The 24,178-nt window shown below is 36.2% G+C and overlaps 1 protein-coding gene across 1 annotated transcript in view; it reads right to left on the reverse strand.

Moving 5' to 3' along the window:
- LOC121299979 (phosphatidate cytidylyltransferase 1-like) overlaps positions 1-21,351 on the reverse strand; it is a 32,883-nt gene extending 11,532 nt beyond the window's left edge. The window contains exons 1-5 of the mRNA XM_041228284.1: positions 20,994-21,351; positions 6,109-6,251; positions 2,730-2,826; positions 2,263-2,360; positions 193-332 (exon numbers count right to left, since the gene is read on the reverse strand). Of these exons, the coding sequence (XP_041084218.1) occupies positions 193-332; positions 2,263-2,360; positions 2,730-2,826; positions 6,109-6,251; positions 20,994-21,053 (538 nt within the window). The 5' untranslated portion in view covers positions 21,054-21,351. The remainder of the gene's footprint in view (positions 1-192; positions 333-2,262; positions 2,361-2,729; positions 2,827-6,108; positions 6,252-20,993) is intronic.
- Positions 21,352-24,178: the final 2,827 nt, after the last annotated feature.

The following is a 24,178-nucleotide window of genomic DNA, read 5'->3' on the forward strand; positions in this document are numbered from 1 at the left end:
GAACAGCCAATTTATTTTTAATACTAGCTGTGATTAGGCTTTAGCACTAGCTTTGATTATCTTACTGCTTATATTTAGAACCCTTTATAGGTTAAACGGCTTGTTAAGTTATCATTACTAGGCAAACTGCTTGCTAACTAGATAATTACCAGCTGCAGGCAAGTGAGAGTATGCAGACAATCAAACACTTACCTGACAAATAGAGAGCGAAGGAAATGAAGCGGTGGTAGCGAACCAGAAACTGTAGAGGTTCATCTCTTTGGACCAAATTCCCAAAGTTCTCAGCCACAGTCTCTCCATAGAAGAAGTAATTAACACACAGCAAAAAGTACCTTGAAAACAGAGGCAAGTATGAAACTTTACCTTACATTTCACATACGTGTCCGTGGTATTGTGGTGTTAATACTGCAGCTCTCTCTTCAACTACAGTCATCTTTCAATGTCCAGTCGTATGGTAGAATAACGTAGGCCACAGTGTACATGTTTTTTTTTTTTTTTTTTTTACAGTCAAGGGTCCCCCACCCAGTCATTACTTCAATTATTTTATGTATTTTATGTATTTTTTTTCTATTATTAAATCAAAAACAAAATAAATACATCTGGCTACAAAACTGCCAAGTTCCAAAGCCTGAATTTAAAAATACAGTATTTATGTACATTGTTGATACAGTCTTCTTAACCAACTACATAATTTGTGGAATCTTTTGTAGCATGAAAAAGTTTAACATTTATAGATTTAATCCTAAAAATTCAGGCCTACTGTACAAATTAGAATCTGGTCCTTACAATCACTAAACTCCTAGTGTTTAAAAATCTGGAGAAGCGTTGTCTCCCACCTGAAATAGGTACAAATAAGATGAAATAAGGAGGATTCACTGTAGTGATCCTTAACTACTATACACTAAACGTACTTCCCCATCAAGTGTAAGGGAGGCAGAAATCTACAACTAAAAAATACAAAAGCTGGCACATGTTTCTTAAATCTTTATGAAAGTATTTTAAAAGGAAACAGTATACCAACAGGAGATATAAAAATAAAAAATAAAAACATTGCACAGAGAGTCAGTATCAGAGCTCTCCAGCTGCAAAACAGCAATGTATCTTGTCTTTAATACTCCCTGATAAATATGGGCCTTACAGACTGCATCAGATTCATGCTTGCATTTGGTGCCAGTCCACTACTATGATTCTGTACAGTAGATCACACCAAAGACTACCCACAGGGCATTTAATATATCCTTGCCCATGTGCAATACCAAGCAGTATTGTGGAGCTTTTGAACTGGACACTAACTGGCTCCACTTTAGCTTTGAAAACAATTCTAGTATTTAGTGCAAATTCTCCCCTAAGACTAGTTTATAACGGAAGACAGGGTTCAGTCATTAGGGTCCTCTCTTCGTCCCCAATGGGCTGTTGCACTGCAGCTAATTTTCACTGCAGTCACTGTATACAATGTACTTTGTTAAGCAGTGCTATTTGTTTGGATTCATTTACAAACAAACCAAAGCATTATGAGCCATTTTCTACCATTGTACATGACATGGCTCTGTCCTTTCCAAATATGCGACCAACTTAATGAAAATATATCCAAAGGGCAGACAAGCAGCATGTTTAACACCTTGTCTGACCATGTGCTTTAGAGGTATACAATAATAAATGGCCTTGGGATGACACAAAACAAAGGGTTACCGTAGCTGCAATCATTTCTCTGGATGTAGGTGTTTACAGAACAAACCTGCATAGTCCCTTGATACTATGACAGGGTGAGATTTAAAAGCACACAACAGTGTAACCCCCACGGGTTTTTTTTTTTTTTTTTTTTCAGCAAGTACTGTACTACCCATCATTGTTTTTCAGGTATTTATACTAGTGTATAGTTTATCATCAATCAGTTATGCCATACATTATATTTTTTATAAATTAATCTTGTATTGAACCAATTTTTATTTGGTTCTTTTGAGTATTTCTGTCAGAAACAAAAAACACACTTTTTTTTTATTTGCAGACATTTCAAAATCACATTTCTAACAACAAAAAATATACGGTTAAAAAAACACTTATTGTACTGTACTTGCACATTATCAATACAATATTAAATCAACACAGAAGACTTGAGTTCCAGCCTTCCTTCTGAGGAATGCAGTGTCATTCTACACCACGAATCAGGAGAAACATTTACAGATTTACAAAGGACTGAAGGTCAACATGGTGACTGCTCCCCTCAGTTCAATGCTGCTCATACAAAGTGTCCTGTTTCCTTACCAGCTTAGTGTTCTGAACCACGGAAGCTCATAGGAATGATAAACTCTGTAGCCGATAGTTATAATCTCCTGGAAACACTTGATTTGAATGGCTAGGACCTAAAACCAGGAAAGAGAATTCTTTATTCAACATATGAGAAAGGAATAATATCCTTGTTGTAATTAAGTAAGCATTTTAAACCCTCTTTTTCTCTTCCTTTACAGTGTGTTTAGTTATATATTGCAGTGTATCTTTTGTTGTTGTTTGTTTAAATATCCTTAATCTAATTATAACCTTACAATAGCATACAGTATTTCTTGACACTTGACACACATTTTTTGGATTGGGTGTACATAATCACACACTGTGCTACTACATGGGTTATTCTTGAGACCTGACAAGTGGGGTCTAATACTAGTCTTTCAATGCTCTACAATCTATAAAACTGTAATTCCAACAGAACCCTGTAAATAAATACCCAAGTGTACCATTAACATTAGCGGAAGAGGTCCCATGTAGATGATTAGAAAAAAACCAGAAATCATTGTTAGTGTCAAGATCCCACGAATCCACCAATTCTTCCACCTGCAAACGTGAAAACACAGTGTTAAACATGTCCTTTCCAAAACCTTTTCAACTACAACCAAGGACCAGCATATTCTTCTATTTGTGTTTCCGGTGTTTATTGGCTATCCACCAATTTAAATTTTTAGTATCAGGGTGTTTTAATGGGTTTTATCGGTTAAAACCGAAAATCAGAAGCCCTAATTACAGTCAGAAAATGATGGTAAAGTACTGCATCAGCCTCCTAATGAGATTCCTGGATTTCCACACTATATTGGACTTCTTCCCAATTGATATACATTGCAAATAATGAACCTGTTGCAAAAGGCATTCAAAATGAAATCAATTCATTGTAGTCATATTGCTAGAGCTCTTGACTGGAAGCCCAACGGTGCTCAATTTAAAACGGAAAATATGAATGCTTCGGTATACACTTTGCAGAAAAAAGCTGCCAAGCTGAAGAAAACATTTTGATTTTGTTTTTTCAAAGGGTCTGAGAACTAGGGTTAATTTTCTGCACAACACTTGGCACACAGATTACAAATACCAGAATATATTTAATTTCAACCTGGCCATTAACTACATGCAACTAAAATGTCAACTGATACAAATACAGTGATGCTCTTTTCAGTATGTTAATCAAATTCAGAATTGCAGCTGAATATGAACTGCACTGTCTTGCTCAATCACATTGTTTTCCTGAGAACTGGGCACTGGCTCCAGTAGTTTACATTTCTTGGATTCCCAATCTTCTATTTAAAAATAAGAAAAGGAAATTATTGGGTACAGTACTCCTTTACTCATTTCGTTCACCTTGACAATCACTATTTTTATTTTGAAACCTAGCTTATTGTAACTGACAAAACATTTTTTTATAAAGGCTAATTCAAATGCTAAAAAAAAAGGAAAAGGAAATTTGGTATATCTATATTTTTTAACCTTTAACAATTTAGCAAAAAACTCTTTGAGTCAACATATTAATGCATCAGAGTTAAAAACAAAATATGAATCAAGCAGCAAGAATTTCAAATAAAGCACATGATAACTATTTGACCAACTCAAAAGCATGTGAAAGAAGCCTGTTGTCTGCCAGTTAAAAGATAAAAAAAAAAAAAAAGTTGTGTCATTGAGGCATATTATTGAAGGTTTTGTGGTTCACAAGAGTTTGCACCGATTTTAACTGTAATTCTATCCGGCAGGACAGAGGAATGGAATCCAGCATATCCTGCCTGCAAAGCTAACAAGGATTATAGATGTACAAATAGTATCTGCTTCTTATTAGTGCTTCAAAACTGTATTCTCACTTTACTACTTGAAACAACATATTTGATGTAATTCTCTCATATTACTGAATTACAAATGGTAAATTGAAATTTCATTCTGTTCGATATTTTATTTTAAAACACTTAAACTCAAAATCAATGACTGTAAGGTGACATTGGTTTTATGCGGGGAAATATTTTTAAGAAAAATAAAAAACTGAAATATCTTGCTTGCATAAGTATTCAACCCCCACACATTAATATTTGGTAGAGCCACCTTTCGCTGCAATAACAGCTTTAAGTCTTTTGGGGTAAGTATGTACCAGCTTTGCACACAGTGTCGGAGTGATTTTGACCCATTCTTCTTGGCAGATTTGCTCCAGGTTGTTCAGGTTGGTTGGACGACGCTTGTGGACCGCAATTTTCAAATAGTGCCACAGATTCTCAATGGGATTGAGATCAGGATTTTGACTGGGCCACTGTAGGACATTCACCTTTTTATTCTTGAGAGACTCCAAAGTTGCTTTGGCCTTGTGCTTGGGATCATTGTCCTGCTGAAAGGTGAATTTCCTCCCAAGCTTCAGTTTTTTAGCAGACTTAAGCAGATTCTCTTGCAGTATTTTCCTGTATTTTGCTCCATCCATTCTTCCTTCAATTGTAACAAGATGCCCAGTCCCTGATGATGAGAAGCATCCCCACAGCATGATGCTGCCACCACCATACTTCACTGTAGGGATGGTGTGTCTTGAGGCATGGGCAGTGTTAGGGTTGCGCCACACATAGCGCTTTGAGTTTTGGCCAAAAAGCTCTATCTTGGTCTCATCTGGCCACAATACCTTTTCCCACATCGCAGCTGGGTCACTCTCATGCTTTCTGGCAAACTCCAGATGTGCTTTCAGATGGTACTTTTTGAGTAACGGCTTCTTTCTTGCCACCCTCCCATACAGGCCAGTGTTATTCAGAGCTCTTGATATGGTTGACTGGTGCACTATTACTCCACTCCCAGCAACTGAACTCTGTAGCTCCTTCAAAGTGATTGTTGGCCTCTCTGTGGCTTCTCTCACAAGTCTCCTTCTTGTTTGAGCGCTGAGTTTTGAGGGACGGCCTTTTCTTGGCAGTGCCTGGGTGGTGTGATGCAGCTTCCACTTCCTGATTATTGATCCAACTGTGCTCACTGGGATATCCAAACACTTGGATATTATTTTGTCCCTTTCCCTAATCTATGCATTTGTATTACTTTATCTCTAACTTCTGTAGAATGCTCTTTGGTCTTCATTTTCCTTCAGATTCACAGCCTTACCAATGATCATTCAACAGTGGGGTTTTTATCCAGAAAATGTGACAGCAACTTTAATGGTTCACAGGTGGAGGCCAATGGTAAGGTAATTGTGTCCTCGTTAGGGCAATTTCTTTCATCGGTGCAAACTGGGAGCTTCCACAGCACAGGGGTTGAATACTTATGCAAGCAAGATATTTCAGTTTTTTATTTTTCTTAAAAATATTTCCCAACATAAAACCAATGTCACCTTAGAATAATTGATTCTGAGTTTCAGTGTTTAAAAATAAAATATCAAACAGAATTAAATTTCAATGTACCATTTGTAATTCAGTAATATGACAGAACTGGTCAGGGGTCTGAATACTTTTGCAAGACACTGTATGTATGTATGTATGTATTGTATGTATGTATGTATGTATATATATTAGTAATATATATATATAGCTATATATATGAATAGATATATATATATATATATATAGTATCATGACTATATTAGTCATGTAAATCATGAATTTGCTCAAATGCCAGATAGATCCCCTTAAATATTGGTGCACTGTAATGGATCATGAACAGGAAATTACTCTTTTTGTGATGCCTGTTGACATACCAACCAACATAATCACTGCAATGCACATAACATTAAAATAAAAACAAATGAAAAAGCACGCAACATTTGATGACATTTAATGAGATACAATATTGTGTTACAGTGTAGTAACACATATTAAACAGAGGAGTGGCATGCAGACTTCAAGGTACCTTGAAGACATCCCCGCCAGGGCTTTGTTGAGACATTTGGGAGTGTTATCTACAGAGGGTTGTACTTCTGGAGTATCTGTGTCGGGTTTGGAGTCTCTGTCTCCTTCTCCTCCCAGTCCAAACCTGTCATCTCCATCAGTATCCTGTGGAAATTGAATAGCAAAAGATATTATGCTTGCCAGAATTTTATTAAGCAAGAACAGATGGGCAGTGCACCATAATCCTATTGAGCAAGTTGTAATGCAAATATGCCCAGTCACCCAAATAGCGACCTAAAAAAATAATAAATAAAATATATATATATATATATATATATATATATATATATATATATATATATATATATATATATAATATATATATATATATATATTTGTTGTATGTAGAATTTAAAATTGCCACAACTTAAAAGTATTTTCCAACTGACAGCAGAACAGCAAATAAGGTTGCTTTGGTACAAATATAAGCAATATGAAATCAATAGAATATACACCTTGCAGTAGGCATTTTCTATGCTCTGCTGTTGTTTGCAGAACAAAAACCGACAGGTGGGCTGACAGGCTGAACTTCAGAGCTGCAAGTTCATGTTGTGAGAGGGGGACGCGATACACTTCCAATGACACTGCCTCAACACCACTCACATCACCTGATCAGACTGGACACTAAGAGAAAGTGACACACTTCCAATGACTCTGCCTCAACACCACTCACATCACCTGATCAGACTGGACACTAAGAGAAAGTGACACACTTCCAATGACACTGACTCAACACCACTCACATCACCTGATCAGACTGGACACTAAGAGAAAGTGACACACTTCCAATGACACTGACTCAACACCACTCACATCACCTGATCAGACTGGGCACTAAGAGAAAGTGACACACTTCCAATGACACTGACTCAACACCACTCACATCACCTGATCAGACTGGGCACTAAGAGAAAGTGACACACTTCCAATGGCACTGACTCAACACCACTCACATCACCTGATCAGACTGGACACTAAGAGAAAGTGACACACTTCCAATGACACTGACTCAACACCACTCACATCACCTGATCAGACTGGGCAAGTTTTAATTTTTTCCAACTGCCAAGTCAGTTGCTTCTTTTCACCTATCAAACGTTATTTGTTTTTTCACTTTCACGTACAGTAGTATACTGTATGGCACAGAAGGCTGCCTATAACTGATGCATCCTCCAAGCAAAGATTTAAAAAAATCTGAATAAAATCCTAATCTTTACAATATATGCTATTAAGCAGTAGAGATTACATAACTCCAAGCAGCAGCAGATGTAATACAGTATAAACATAAAAAGCCTTACAACAGATATAAGGAAATGCTTCAAAGTCACATGTCTCTGCTCATTAAGCTAGCCTTACATTGACGAATACAAAACATCTTCAAAAGGTGCAAGTTTCTGGAAGCACTTCAACTTGCACATTTGACAACTGCAATCATTCGTCAGTGTGAAATATCTTCTCTCCACACTTTCCTCAATTCAATTGAAAATGCCTTGAATGTACAGAAATGAAGGTTTAGGGAGACCAAGTCTGTATAGGATGTCAAATCACTGCTGAGACTTAAAGGACATGTTACCTATGAAAATGCAGGAACTCCTTTGGGTTTACAGCAAATGCACCCATCAATCAGAGTATAAACGGAACACCTTAAAGTTCTAAATGTGTTGCTAAGATGTTTTTTTTTTTTTTTTTTTTTCACATTTGCATTACTAAAAAGAGTATGGTAAGTTATAATTGTGTTAAAACGTATTTAACGTTCTTCAGTCTTACTATAACTATAACAGGTCATTGGCTTAGTAGTGCAATTACTGTAGGTACTCATGCCAACCGTTACTGAGAATAAACATTTCCTGGGTTACAAAACAGAAACAGCAACCTGAAGTTAAAGCATCTTGAATATATCTGGCCTTTCTTTGCTACGTTTTGCTGGGTTTGTTTAGGCTCCACACAGAAATAATCACAGTGAGCTTTTTTTTCTGGCAGCACACACATTTTCCTTTATAAATGAATCAAATTAGCTGATTCCTAAAGGGAATCAAATTGACTGGCTTCAACCATCTACTGCATAATTACATTTAAATCTGAATTTACAGTGTATTTAATACACTCAGTTGGCTGTACATGTGGTAGACCTCAAGATCTTTACTGGAGGCATGTTGAAAAATACTGTACAGCTTCTAATTCATATTTTAATGATCCAGAGTGTGGTTCAGCACAATTTTAATTACATCAGACTGTATTGAAAGCTTCTGAATTAAACAAAGACATACAGTATTGGAGGATTATGGCTGCACAGCACTTGTCAAAGCTACAGCCATCTAAGTCAGATTTTTTTTTACATATTTATCTCTGCATTTATTTAACACAAAAAAAAAATCAATCAATCAATATTAACAATAACAATAACAATAACAATAATAATAATAATAATCAATCAGTGCAATAACTACTTAAGTTAACCTTCCATTAATCTTGGTTAACCTTTGGAAGAATGTCTCCCTTTCAAAAAAGGAAGGGGGTGGTTTGCCATCTTCTCATCATTAAGATGAATCTATATAAAAAGTGTTCTATACTGTATGTAAAGTACACAGCAGCAGAAGCACACTGTATAAAGTAAATGGTATGAATGTGAATTCCTTTGGCACTTTTAATCATTTATATTTTTTCACAAAAACACATTACATTCCCCTTTTAAATTGCATTTTTAAATTCATGTTTTTGCCAACACTGTCCACATTTCGCCTGCATGGTATTGTTTTCTTTTTTTTTTTTTGCTCACTCAGATTACAATGTGTTGAAGACCTGTTTATCAGCTGTCACTTGTTCATATGCTTCAGCTAGGCCACCCTGCCCTTCTCCAGCTGTTTGGTTCCTAATTATTGTAGAAAGTAGGATTTTATTTCATGAGACGATATATAAGTTTTCTTTGGCCTTTTTTTTTAAAAAAATACAATTGTACATTTTGCAAAACAATTTGTGTTAGTACAAATAATTGGTTAGTTCTTACTGAACTTTAATGACAGAGATGCTGTCATAGTGATGTTTATGCTGTAGGAAATTTGCAATGCACAAGAGTTTAATCTACTATACAGTACGCTGTACTCAAAACGCTTGTTGACATTTAAGAAAATTCCCTTTTATGGTGCAGTCTGTAAAACCATGCTAAATCCCACACCCAGGAATGGCACTAAAACTTAGCAATGAGTCAATTCATATTTTTTTCTAGTTTAATTCTGCAGTAATTGGGAGCATGTTCCTGAAGAATGGAAAGACCTATGTCTCAAATTGGGTTCAAACTCCTGCCATTACTTAAAATCAGTGATCAACATTGCAGAAAACTACAACTGTACCTGCCAATATGTTTTTCTGATCTTTCAAGCAATAACCTCTAGTGTCAGGAAACACAGGGCTCTATTCACAAAACTTTATTTATACAAAAATTATTTTGCTTTTAACATGCAAACTCCCTTTGTTTTAAGTAATTCAAACAGGGATGATATCTAAAACTACAGGGATGATATCTAAAACTACACTCCAACAACAACATGTATTTTCACTAGCTTGGCCGAGCGGCTCAAAAATGTTTTTCAGTACTTTGTTGGTCTGACTTTTGCTCTTTTTCTACATACAAACACTTCAAGATTTTGGTAGCTCACAGACGCTATTGCCTTCCAGTCCTCAGGTAACGTTCATTGGTTTGGTTGAGTTCAAGTAAGGGCTTTGGAACCACTCTCTCATTGGATTTGTACTGGGTGTCCATGTCACATCTGAACCCTGACAAGTGATTTTGGAAGTAACATGGTTACCAATATGTCAGTCCCAATAATCTGAGAGTGACCAATCTGTTCAAAACACTGTGATTTATCACTCCATAGGACACCTTACACCATAGAAGGCCCTGTTGGGCATATGTCCCAGAAACGAAGGGTTTGGTGTGAAGCTGCCCGACCATGGCAACCAAGCTCATGACTGGATTTTCTTCCTGTATTCACACAGATAGATGCTTTCTGAAACCAATAGAAAGTCTATGCTGTCATCCTCCATTTTGTTATAGCTACAGATTTTTTACAACTTGAGAAACAGGCGTATAATGCAAAGTAGACCAGCGACTGTTTTCTATCTTTGCACAAGAGGGTAGTATGAGGTAGTATGTTTTTACATGTGCATAAATCATCTTCTGTATTTTTTTTAAATAAATAAATAAATAAATAAACAAAATCCCATATTTTATTTGGCCTTGGTGCCTCAATGTCCTGCTTTATCATAGTCCATGCAGCGTTTAAAATAGATCACAATGGACACAGAATTTCATAATATCAGCATTCTTAACCAGACAAAAACAATGTTACTGAGGGGATCTGCAGGAATCTGCTCTTGTGAAACTGGCTGAATCTGCACTACACTATAGCTGAACACTACCATCCCACCCGCCCCCTAGTGTTGTACAAGCATGGTTAATTTCAACAGTTTGTATACATTTACAGTAGTAGCACATTGTAGAATCACTCTTTTTTTTTTTTTTTTAACCATTTCACCCACCTCTATACTGTAGCTTCTTCCTCCAAGGCCAGTGAAATCATTACACTGTTTAATATTTTTTATAAATTGGATGGAGCGACATTTTTCATACATGCATTCTATTTATACATCTGTCAGACTAAAGAATCAAAGTTGAAGATTACACAGGTCATTTGCTAAGCTGGGGTATAAACCCAAGATCTGGCTTTTTAGTAATTTGCTCCACCCATTCGACAACTCCTCAAATCACAATTATAGTATGGACTTAGTATTGCTGATAATGTACAGCACCACCTGCACACACCACTGTACTACAGTACATAATTACAAATAAAAAGTAACTTCCAGCCTGCTGGCTCTACAGTACACTACAGCAGCAACCAGCAGGGTCCTATTTCACAATGTGATATTTATTTGCATGTGTTTTTGAAAGGGAGCTGAAAGGCTGACAGTACTTTGTTAACCTGATCCACAAATTCCTTCTTTCTGCTGACAAACCTAAAACCGGCGTGAAAACAGAGTCCTAAAACACTGAGACAGCACATCCTCAAGGTTTTCCTGGCCAGTGTACAGTAATGTGTTGCAGGAGATTATACTGCAGCAGTGCTGGAGAACTGGACTTGACAAATTAAATAATCTTAGTGAACCTCCCAGCAGTCGCCTTGGTTTCATTGTAGCCATCTTCCTGAATGTTAATCTACATTACAGTGGCAATGCATTATCAATTAAAACTACAATACAGAATTCACGCAACTACTCTACAGCTTACGAAAGCAAAACAGAATAACGTTCAAAAGGCAAAGGTCATCCAGGATGCCCAGCAGTATAAAAAGTCCAAAGCAACTATGATAAATGATAAGACAACATAATAATAAGTAACTAAGGCTTTGAAATCCATTTTCTTATAGAAGATGTTTATTTAGATATTTCTGAGTCAGTGGCTGAGCTGGGTTTTGAACTGGTGACCTACTGATTACAAGCCTGTTTCTTTAACCTCTGGATCACACAACCTCCTTATATTTCTCCTTAAAAGTAAAAAAAGAAGCAAACAACAACAGAAGATATTCAGCACAATGCTATGGTGTCTAGTGATTATGTTTATAGCTCTAGTAATGGATTTGAAAACCTTGGGCAACAGTAAGAAGTTATTCGGAAATACTCAGTTGCCAGTTCCTCCAACAATTCACTTGGCTGGAGTGCCTGGAGTTTGTAAACAGAAATGCAGTACTAGAGCAAACATTACAACCTCTAGACTTTAGAAATATCAAACCATGTTTCACCAGTAAAGTATTTATTGTTTACTTATCCATACCCCTACCCCCCTTTCTCAGGGGAACGGCTTCACAGGACTAGTTATACCAGGTTTTCCAGAAGCTACCCTTTCAGTTACTCAATCACCTATGAAACTCCACCCGACCACCCCAAACAAATCAAATTTCTAGAATCAAGACTCTTTGTGACAGTGACAATGCTTGTAGTATAATTAAAACACCCTCAAAGTAATTTTCATACTGTCTTGTACTATAACAGGGGTGGCCAAACTTCCTGACCCTACGAGCCACATACCAAAATTTTCATATGGTTGAAAGCTGCAAGACACATACTGTAAAACATGAAATGTTTGTGAGCAAGACATTTTAAATACTAGCATTGTTGTGCAGTACAGTAGTTGTTAGGCTATCTCTTGATGGCAACAAAATACACAAGAACAAGGGATAAAACATTGCAGAGGTTACACAGTTTATACTCTATGTATTATGCACTTTAAATAAATATATATATTCAGTTATTATTAAGCAAAATACAATAACTGACCTTATTTCACCAAAAACACCACATAAAATTACACACTTTTGTAAGGATTCTTTTTGAAAGTTATTTCCCTTGAACATCTGAATGCTGGGTTTGAAAAAAAAAAAGCTTTTTTTTTGTGTGACTGCTGTGTGTATTAATACTTTTGAGAGTTTTGTGGACGACAAATGCATAGTATTTATTTTGAAAGGGATTACAGTACCTGCTCATGACGAGATGCAAGATATGTAAATATAATATTAGTTTTAGACCTGCACTGTAACATATAAAACATGCATTCTCTAGCCTAGCGCCAACTCTCCGATTTTATAAAAAGATTAAGTAAATCTGAATAAGAACGTTTGGCACGATATTCCAGGCTTGCCATATAAAACTCACTTGTCGTTAAACCAGTTTTACTGACTGCATCTGCTGACTGCTAACGCTTGCTTTTAAAGAGGCTAGCTTGTTTCTCTTTAAGTCTGATCCAGCACAATATTCGGACGGAAATTTGTTCTGATTTGTTTCACAAAGACGTTTGAGGCTGCTAGCCTTGTACTGACTACAGTGTGTGAGCGATTTGTTGCAGATGAGACACAGGTTTACCGCTGTTTTCAGTGAACGTGAACTCTTTCTCCCAGTCTGGTTTAAAGCCTCACACATTTGTTTACTACTCATGGATGGTTTGTTCAATGCCATTGTCTCCATGAAATGAACAAGCACTTAATTCAAAATTATGAAATGTACTTTCAGCTGAACATCCGGCTTTCACTCAACAAGTGACAAAATATCCTTGCAGTGAACAAGCAGGCTCAAAGAAACTGCAGAGAGAGAGTGAAAGAAAAGAAAATAATAATTAACACGAATGAATACAGAGAACAAAAACAATAAACTTGTTGTGTTTGTTATTACTTTCTCTTTTTTTCATTTTTGTTTATTATTCTTTCTTCAGTTCATTCGAGCTGCAAAGTGGGTGTCACCCAGCATTTCACCTGCAGCTGCATGCTGCCTGTGAAACGCGGTTTGGCCACCTCTGTTTGATAACTTGACATTAAATAAATTTCACTTTCTTTGTTTCCTGTTGTCCTGTTTTTTTTACTCCATCCCTACAATGGTAATTAGCATTTTACTCTAAGATTAAATTTGAATGATGACACCGCTATTGTACAGCAGTTTTTAAAATTATGATACTGTAACTGTGTTTAATTACCGAATTAACACTAACACTGGATACAAAAACAGTTGTGCCTATTTTTAAAAGCTGTTATGAGCATAGCAGCGCCATGACTAAAATGTAAGTGTTAGTGCATGTCAGATCCAGAATTACACTTAAGACCTGGAGCTGCCATGAAACCAACATGCTGATCAAGCTGGTCTTAACTGACTTAATAAATACCTCACAGTCATAAGGCATACGCGGTATCTGTAACACAGGTAATAGTTTCTACTGTTCATGTTTTTAAACAGACTTACTGACCAATATGCAAAATAAACAGTTAAAATAAAGTACATTCTACAATAGTTATCAAAGGAAGCAGTACAGTAAAACATACTTTAATGCAAATTATACATTTATTTAAACAAATTTGTCTGACAATGTAACATGAGCATATGTTCAATGCCGTTTAGTATAAAGAAGGCCCATAGCGTTGCTTTTTTAATCAGATTTTGTTTGAGGATATGAAAGTTATTTTATTTTGTCACTTTTTATTTATTATTTATATGTTCCATTCTGATATGAGTAAGGGAAATAAGGGACAATACATTTGATTTTGATCAACTTCTCCATTTACTATAAACTGTACTGAGTGTACAATTTTGCCAGTGCAAGGATAAGCTATGTAAGAGTGTATTTGATGTTTTGTAGGCATTACAATTATTTACAATGTTGCTGTGATGCTGGCATGGGGCGTCCCATAAATCAAATGGGCATCCACATGATTTCCAAGATACAAAACAAAAACATGTTGTTCAACGATTACTGGAACCCTATTTTGTTTTCCTTGTCAATTCATGGAAAGACAGAGGACTTGTGTTTGGCCTGTGATGTCACAGGCACTCTCCATGCTGAAGCAATGTTTTAGTTTGAAATTAGATGTTTTTGTTCACTGTGGGTAGTCCACACTGGGATTCAACATCTTGCTGGTGAAGAGCAGATTGCAGAACAGGTGGACAAACAGTCAGGCCATGTATCAGCTGTTGAATAAAAGACTCACTAATCCCAAGCAACAGGGATCCACAATTTCACATTGCAGCAGTCATCAAGAAGGGAATTCTGTGTCTGTCCAGCATGAAACAGTAATAAATTTACATTACAAATTGCATTTTGTTTTATTCGGTTGGACTGTAGCATGGAAAGCTTTTATCATGCAAGCTGCACTATAGCTACAAAATGTATTTTATCCGTAGTGTACAGTCCATTTAAATCCTTTGCAGAGGTGGAGAAGTCCCTAATTGGGTATTTCTACTAGTGCAGCACACGTAAACTGAACAAGCACACTGAAAGCAAAAGCTATTTAGTTGGACTTTGAAATGAATACCATGTGGTAAGTTGTCATGGTTAAATGAGAAAGCCACTGTGAAACAGATAAGATACAGGCATTGGCCAATCAGCCACCTTTTTCACTGGAAACATCCTTAGTCAAGAAAGTGTATGGTGTATGGTTTTATAATGTACAGTGTCCATATCATTGAAGGAAAAAAAATGGGTTACACATACTTTCAGAAATGTGTTGCTTTATGAGGCCAAGGTGGTCAAAATTTGATTTATATATTGTAAAATTAACAAAAATCACCAAATGGTGAAACTTGCTTGTATTTGTAGATTTCTAATGTATATTAAGCTTCCCCTGAGACCACAGCGGGAGAGGGGGCTTGGGGTTTGGTTCCCAGAGTTAAAGGAAGGGAGCAGAACAATTAACTTACAATAACACCATTAATTTTTTGTAATAATAAAAACAACAACAATTTTTATCGTGCCTTTCATCACAAGGACCCCAATGAACAATTAAACCATATTAAATTATAAACAGAATAAAAAAATCTACAACTAAAATATTACAAAATTATAATTTAAAAAAGGACAAAAAGAAAATGCTGTTTTTTTTAATTGTAAAATAAGAAAACTAAGACAGAAAAGCAATTAAAACAAACAAACAAACAAACAAAACCATTTCAATCTTGACTTAAAAACAGTAAGAGTCCCAGCTTCCCTGACAGAAGAAGGCAGAGCATTCTATAATTTACAAGTAAAGGCCCTTCATCCTGTATTATTTTTATTCACCCTAGGAAAAACCAGCAGCCCCGCATCCTGTGATCTACGACAGCGGTTAGGAGTATACGGGATCAATGGTTCCTGTATGTAACTGGGTGTTAATGCTAATCCATTCAGGGTCTTATAAGTTAAAAGCAAAATCTTAAAATCAATTCTAAACTGCACAGGAAGCCACTGCAAAGAGGCCACAAAAGGAGTAATATGTTCACTTTTTCTGGCTTTAGTCAGAATTCTAGCTGCAGTGTTCTGAATGAGCTGTAAGTGAGACACCACATGTTTTGGGATACCAAAGAAAAGTGCATTACAATAAATCAATTGTAGATGAAACAATGGCACACATTAGTCTTTCAACATCAGATACAGACATAATGGGTCTAAGTTTAGCTATATTTCTCAAATGAGTAAAGTAACTTTCCTAATAGGAGTCTTGAATGATAGATCAGGGCCTTAGATGACCCCCACATTTCTCAATTCTAGTACCATCAGCGTAACAATGGAAGTTCGTTACATGTCTGCGGATAATGTCACGTAAAGGTAACATATATAGCAAAAATAATAAAGGACCTAAAACAGCCATGTGGATCACCACAGACAACACTGATTTCACTTCCCCAACAAAGACGACCCGAAACCTATCAGAAAGAGAAGACCTGAACCAAGATAGGACAACTCCTGACAATCTCACTGGTCCACAGTGTCAAAAGCAGCACTTTGATCTAGGAGGATTAAAATTGAGGTATGGCAGTCAGAGCTTATCAACAGAACATTTACTACTCTAACAAGGGCTGTCTCGTGCTATGTGCAGCACGAAATCCAGACTGACATTTTTCAAATGCACTATTAAGAGATAGAAATGTGTGTAAATGATTGGCAACAACTCTCTAGAACCTTAGCTAAAAATGGCACATTGTAGACTGGACTATAATTATTTCCACCAAGACTAAAAGCACATGTAGTGGGTCTCATATGCAGGACTAGCTCTCTCAGTTCTTCTAAGGTAATGAAGAAAAAAGCTTCCAGCAGCCTTAACAGGTCTAATTGGTACAATTACAAAGGAATCCTCCATAATACTGTATAAGGAGTCTGTACAATCTAATGTTTTTGATGTCTAGAATTTTATTTTAAAAACTATTTAAGAAGTCGCTGCAACTATAAGAGGAGCCAATGTTAATGATGGGAGTATTAGGGGGAGAATTTACAAATTTATCTAGGGAAGCAAAAAGAAACCTACGATTGCTTTTATCAGTTTCGATTAAATTAGCTACCCAGGTTTTAATTGTACGTTGCACACTCTTTGTAGTTAAAGGAAGATAAGCCTCAGAAATACCAAGATCAATAGTTATGAAATTTTGAACAACTAATCTGTGAGAAATTACTAAATCTAAAGTATGGCCACAATTATGCATTTGACCTTTAGCATGCTGGACATAATGGAGGGTATCCAGTAGCCTCAAAAATTCCAAAGAGTTAGAATCAGAATCAATGTCAACATGCATTATAAAATCACCCAATAAAATAATCCTAACGTAATTGATAGACAATATACATAACAGATCACCAGATTCAGTCAAAAATGGCAAGTTTGACTTAGGTGGATGACATAGAATTACATGAACAGATAATTGGTTATTTCAAGTTAAAGTTAACAATTCAAAAGATGAATAACCTTCAACAATTTCCTGTTTGATTCTATGTTCAGTGTGGAAGGCAGTGGCAAGTCCACGTGCTTTCTGGAAAAAAAAAAAAAATTTGGAGAAGAAGCCTCAGTCAAGGAGGCATTGTCATCAGTTCCAGCCAAGTTTCAGCTAAAGAGAAAATAATAATATAATAAAAGCACTGATTAGAGTGATTTTATTAAAAAAAAAAAAAAAAAAATGTAAGATTAAATAAATCTAGGCATAGATTGGTACAATCGAGAGAATATGATTGAGCAGAGGTAATAGGGATATGAAGATTACTATAACATGCACCTCTGTGATTACTAAATGCCAACGAGTAGTGAGAGTGGTAAGATACTTTAACTTCTATTTTGTACACCTCTTTAGATTCCCTCTCCTAGCTTAAATAATTTGCTAAGTGGTTTTCAATATTTGCAGCTAGTTTACTTTCCCCTAACCCTATTTAGGTGCAATCCACCTCTTTCCGAAAAGCAGTCTCATACCCCTTTCACACAGACGAGTTACGACAGCCCAGAATCAGCACTGATGTAGTATTCTATCTATCTATCTATCTATCTATCTATCTATCTATCTATATTTAGAAAATGATTGAGTGTGAACAGCCAATCACCTTCTAAATCTAGCTGCCTTCTTCATTTATTTATTTTTAAGTAGCTTACCCACGTTATTTTGCTTATTTATTTATTTAATTGTTTTGTTTCCATTGCCATGAAAACGATCTGATCACTTCTGACCAGCTGAGGTGCCGACACCGTCATTGAATGGGGCAGAGATACTGCTTTCCAAAGTCAACAACAGGAACGTGTCAGCTAAGATTGAAACCATTTCCACTGCTGTAAGAATTTGCGTTACGGTTTATTTATTTTAAAGATACATACAGTTCCGACACAAATGGTGGAAACAACAAATGATTTACAGCAGGGGTGTCAAACTCATTTCCTGGAGGGCCGCAGTGTCTTCTGGTTTTCGTTCCACCTGAGCTCTCAATTACTTAACTGGTCTAATTATTTGATTAACTGGACATATTTTACATGTCTCTTCAGGCCCCAGAACGTTTCATAGGTAGTGTACCTTGAACCAAGTGCACTTTTAAAACCATCAACTGTAAAACACCTTGAAAAACATGAACTGTCAAATTGAACAAATAATTAGATCAATTACGTTAATTGAGAGCTCAAGTTGGAAAGAAAACCAGAAGACCCTGCAGCCCTCGAGGACTGGAGTTTGACACCCCTGTTTTACAGCAAGTCTAGGGTTGGGGGATTGTATTTTCCATTTTTCTTCACTCAGACCCTTCCCTTACCAAAATACTGTGGTATCTCTCAATTGATAGTCATTTCCAATTTAAAAATATGCAAGATATTAAAGTGCAATTCATCTCACACGTATACTAGTACCCCAAACATTCTCTTTTTTCTTTATTGGTAAGCAGCAAAACTGGGGATGGGAAGCTTGTTGCTGGATAATTTCATTCAGACTACTTGCTCACTAAGGGCCTGATTTTCAAAAGGGTCACAATAAGAACAAGGTCGCAAAATTATTTTTAATACTGGATTTATGTAACTAAATCAATTTATTTATAATTTTAAGGGCTCAACAGGTGGATACATGACACGTTGTATATCAACCCTTTTAAAGCCATATGTTTAGTGACCCAAATCAAGTTTTAAAAATCACTTTGTGACCTAGTTCTTATTTTGCCGCTTTTGAAAATCAGGCCCTAAATATCTTGGTATTCCTGAATAGAAAATCGTCTCTTTAAAAATATGCAAAAGATTTTAATGAGCAGTTTGTTCCACAAATACTGTGGTACCCTAAATATGATCTACTTACTATTGATGCAGAGCAACTGGAAATTACATTTTCCCTTCATTTTAGCCTCAAAACTACCAAGAAAAAGGAGAACATTTTATGGTACAATTCTGCCTGTTATATGTGTCAAATGGCTGCCATGAACAATGCAATGTATAATTTTAATAAGACCCTTGGCTAACTGAAATCGATTAAAAATAATATTATATGCCCTTCAATTGACAATGAGCTACACATTCCATCTCAATCCAAGCAAACATTGCATTGAAGAACACCTAATGCATCTTCTTTCTCAGTTGAGCACTCAGTTTTAAGCACAGGGCTATCTATTGTTTCCTATAGAAGAAAAAACAAACTAAACTCAAGAAATTATTTTAATTAAAATGTTTATGGACAAAACAGAAATACATTAATAAGAACATGTAAAATATGATTTGCATTTAACAATAAATTGATATAACAATTACTTTTCAGTAATCAGTATTTCCATTTAACTGTTGTTCATATCAATCCGAATTATTAAAATACAACCTAATTGCGGACTCCATCTGTAAAATACTAATAGCGCATTACAGTTACTGCATTACTGCAGTGTTATAAACGAGGTTAAAAACGCTGGTTGTCGATCTTGCTGTATCTGAATCCCTGGCTTCTGTAAGACTGGTTCATTGTGAACGCACGGATGGTTCTAACAGTAAATACTATAAAATACAGCCAGACTTCGCTCTTTCACAAAGTTTAAAGTGTAATATTTGATTGTAAAATTAATTACTATTGGGTAGGGCCTTGCACGCTCACTGACTGTAGCCATAGTTACACTACTGGTGTCAATGATTAACCAAGTCCCATTGCGAAGGGGGGTGCGGTTAGTGTGTTGTTCCTTTCAAGTGGAAAAGTTACTCACAATGAAAACCATCACAACACAAATACAAGTCTTAACGTTAACAGGCAGGGTATAAAAAACTATGTCTGTATGTTGTTCATAGTGGTTTATTTCTGTGAAGACACTAACTATTTATTTACTTTTTAAACGATCCTTCCAACACTCCTTTGTTAACTGGGCGTGTATTTCCAGCACGCCCACCTGGCTGTACACGACAGGTTAACGTTACTTCTTATCTCTGTCCTAACAAGTACTTTTCCACGTCCGATAGGGATTACTGTAACTTAATGTACCGACTGTCTAAAATACACAGACTACTAATAGTCTATATAATACATCAATAATATGTGCCCTTGCGTATACGATGATGGTCGTTCGCAGTTCTGACTGTTGTGTGAAAAAAGAGAAATCCGTAACACAACTATCCACGTGGGGGAGGGGACTATTCAGTTTCTCTCTACAGATATTTGGTTTATTAAATAACAAACGTCGCGAGGATTTCAGTTTAAACAAACTGTAAACTTTCACTTGTTTGACAACAAGGTTTCTGAACAAGTCAACATGGAAATTCTAGTCTTAGTAAAACATTAGTAATGTTGATGGCGGATATATTATAGACACATATTTTAAATGTTATGATTTGAAGAATCATTTTAACGTTTCAACTATTAACTGTTATCAAACAGTAAAGCAAACCATAGTGACTGTGTAAATAATGTAAGCAGTGCGTCGCCTTTTCTATTCGAAATATTATGTCACTATGTTGTAAAAGTATGCTTAGTTTGCTAAGTGATAATGAACTAGAATTGTATTTATCTAAATTTGTAATTCAAGCTGTATTGTCAGCTGTGATGGCAAAGTGATTATTAACTTGCATCTTTTCAGTGTCCTACCTTGTCACTGATGTTTTCTGCATCACGGTCTCCGCCTCCTCTCTTTCTCGGTTCTGTCATTTCTTCTGTCAGTTCACGAAGACAGTATAAAACACTGTAATTATCTACAAAAGCGCACCTTGTTACTCCTGTACTATTAACAATTAACTCACGAAACGTCAGTGATTTAACAGAACCTATCCAGGTAAATTACACTCTGACACGACAGTTCTGTGCTGACAGCAATTGTTAAGTCCCACTTCCCTGTCAGTCTACCTGCGTTTGTTTATAACTCTGCAGCAGCAGCAGCAGTGTCACCAGGCTCTTGCAGCAGACCCCAGCCTAATCCCCACTCTCTCTCCTCTCTCTCTCTCCTTCTGACGCAACCCTGTACAAACGCCACAATCTGAATCTACAGGAAACCCAAAGCTTTTGCACTGCGGCAAAGACCTCGCTCAGTTGGTGCCACAGCGACGCGTAAGTGTGGAGGGCAGTAGTGACTTCATTTTCTCTATTCAACAGCTTCAGGTGCGGTATTTCAGGGATTCTTTTTTCCATTACGGTTCTAAATATTTTATTTTTTTTAATAATGTTGTACTTTATTTCTACACAGAGTCTGATGCAGATTTAAGTTTGTCTTGGTTGTGTGTTGTTCGCCGAACATTCAGGAAGACATAGTGTGTACGGTATGTTTCAACGATTTGTATGCATAGGAATTTTCAATCAATGCATTTTTATAGCCCTGGCTGCAGGGCTGCAATGTTCTGATCAGACAGTGTCCATTTTCATCTACATTTGAGACCTTCCTTATTGTTCTCAGAGGACTGTAAATGTATTCTTTGGAGAGAAGGCAGCCTGACCCTTAGTACAGTGAGCTTATGTGGATTTTTCTTTTTCAGGATTTTTTTTTTTTACGTCTAAGACTTTAAAACTGCTTAATGCTAGCTAATCTGCTTCTCACTGTGATAATGTAAACTAGCGCTGTCACTTTATGTCTGAAGTGATTGGTCTAATGCGCCGTTATAAATTACTAAAATGATTTGACTAGTTTGTAGTTTAGCTTTTAAATTAAACTCCCTCTTCGATAAGATTTGCAGCACCTAATGCTAATAATATCGTGACTGTAAAATTAGTACAATGTATTTTTATTGTAAGACTTCTCTTAGTTTTAACCGTTAAACAGTTGAGATTTTTCTTCTAGTGTCATATTACTGTACTTTCTAACTAATCAAAGTTCCTTCATTTATTTTTCCAAAGGTTAATTCTAGCTAGAGCAGTTTAATATGTATTTAGATATTGTTTTCCCCCTAGTCATTTAAATTCAGTTTCTAACATGACACGACTCTGTACTAAAAGGAACACATTCTCTTTAAGGGTAAGTATTTTTTTTTTAACCATTACAATTGTTTTAAGTAGGTCTAAGCATTTTGAGTGGATCTGAGCCTGTAGAATCCTAGTTACCAGCTCTGTGTAAGAACTTCCTGATTTCAAAGAAATAATGTATTGCTGGCCAAACCTGCTTCGTAGACACCATCAATAGAGTTTAGGCATGTTATATGTTCATTCTTCATTGATTAATCTGCAGTGTTCTTACAATGCTCTTTCGCTTTGCCTTATGAAGCCTCAGTAATTTGTGCCGGCTTGGATACAGAAGCACCTACCAACTGAGGAACTACTTTCAGTCCCCTAACATTAGATAAGCTGCCTTGTCCACTGTGACTGAAACTGGTGATGTAGCGTATATTATAGAACGTATGTAAGGTGCTTGCATAACATTATAATCAGAAATGCCATCCAATTTAGGTATCACATTGTTTTTCCAATTCATGCATGTCAAACTGGTAGTCATGTCTGTGTCAAGCATTCTTCAACTAACAATGCCTTCTGCTGTAGAGTGCAACATTTAAGACATTGAGAAAGAGTTCTAGTCAAAATGTTAGTCACTGGATTTATTACAGTTTTAGTGTTTAATAGTTATGTGTGCAAAGGACTGGATTTGAAACTAGTTGACTCTTTCAGAGTATGACTAGCTAGTTTGTTGCTGGTGTGCCAGTGAGTTTTGGATGGCTAAACCCTGGAACCAGCACTGGCAAAGAAACACATTGTTTCTAAAAGGAATGAAATTATAGCATTAGAGTTATACTGTAACATGGAACACAATAATTTAATTCTGCTTGCAACTGAATTGTAGCAAAATATGTTTTTAACTGTAAATACACAGTTAAAAAATGGTTATGTATTCATTACTACTTTTCTGTGGTAGAAAATAAGTCCCCTAGGATTTGGTGGGTTATAATTATAGCACCTGAGAAGCTGAGTTCAGATAGACACCTGCAGATTTAGACTGATCATAAATTCCAGGAATGACCAGCACTAGATTATGTTGTGTGAAGACCTGGTTGTGCTGGCCTTGCCTGCTGTATTTAGTATCCAGCGGATAAGCACAAAAAATAGGCAAGGTTGTGTACTTTTTTTATACAGATGTGAGACTTTACATACTTTTACAACTTTATGTGCTGAAAATTTTCTGATGTAATGCCAATTGATCAGTTCTCCCCTGGTGGCCTATACCACCACCTGGTGGCTGACCTGAGAAGCAATTTATCAGTTGAAGGGTTTCGACCATAGTTTCATTAATAATCGTCCAGTTAAGGCTCAAGGTGGCTCTAAATGTTGGCATGAATGTGAGGATTATCATACAAATCAGTAAAACAATAGCGAGTCACCTCTTGAACTGGCAAGTAAAACAGTCACAAAAATGAGCAAAACTCACGACATAATATCTGTTTCATGCACATTTTGGACTCTCGTTTTTTAGGTTACAGTTCTACATACTTGTAAAGAACTCTAACACTGCATTGATACTTGTGCAGTAAAATTATATACAATATTAAAAAGTTTCTGTATTGACCATTTTGCCAAAAACCTTACCCCCACCCCCCCATTGTTCTTCAAAACACCGCAAAATGGAATAAAACATGCAAAAATCAATTTATCTAATCAAATGAGGGCTCAAAATGTTAAGAAAAGTGTGAATCTAAATTTGTAATATTTAAATGTAAAATTGATAGGTTTGCTTCAGTTTTGTATAATGAATAATATCAATATGTATACTCCAACATTCATATTCCCAAGTGTCAGCAGTGCCGTCCATATGCACTATTCGGATAAACGGCAGCGCCATCTATACATACATAGTGATGGAT

This window comes from Polyodon spathula, chromosome 2, assembly GCF_017654505.1.
Source record: "Polyodon spathula isolate WHYD16114869_AA chromosome 2, ASM1765450v1, whole genome shotgun sequence".
Classification (NCBI taxonomy): Eukaryota; Metazoa; Chordata; class Actinopteri; order Acipenseriformes; family Polyodontidae; genus Polyodon; species Polyodon spathula.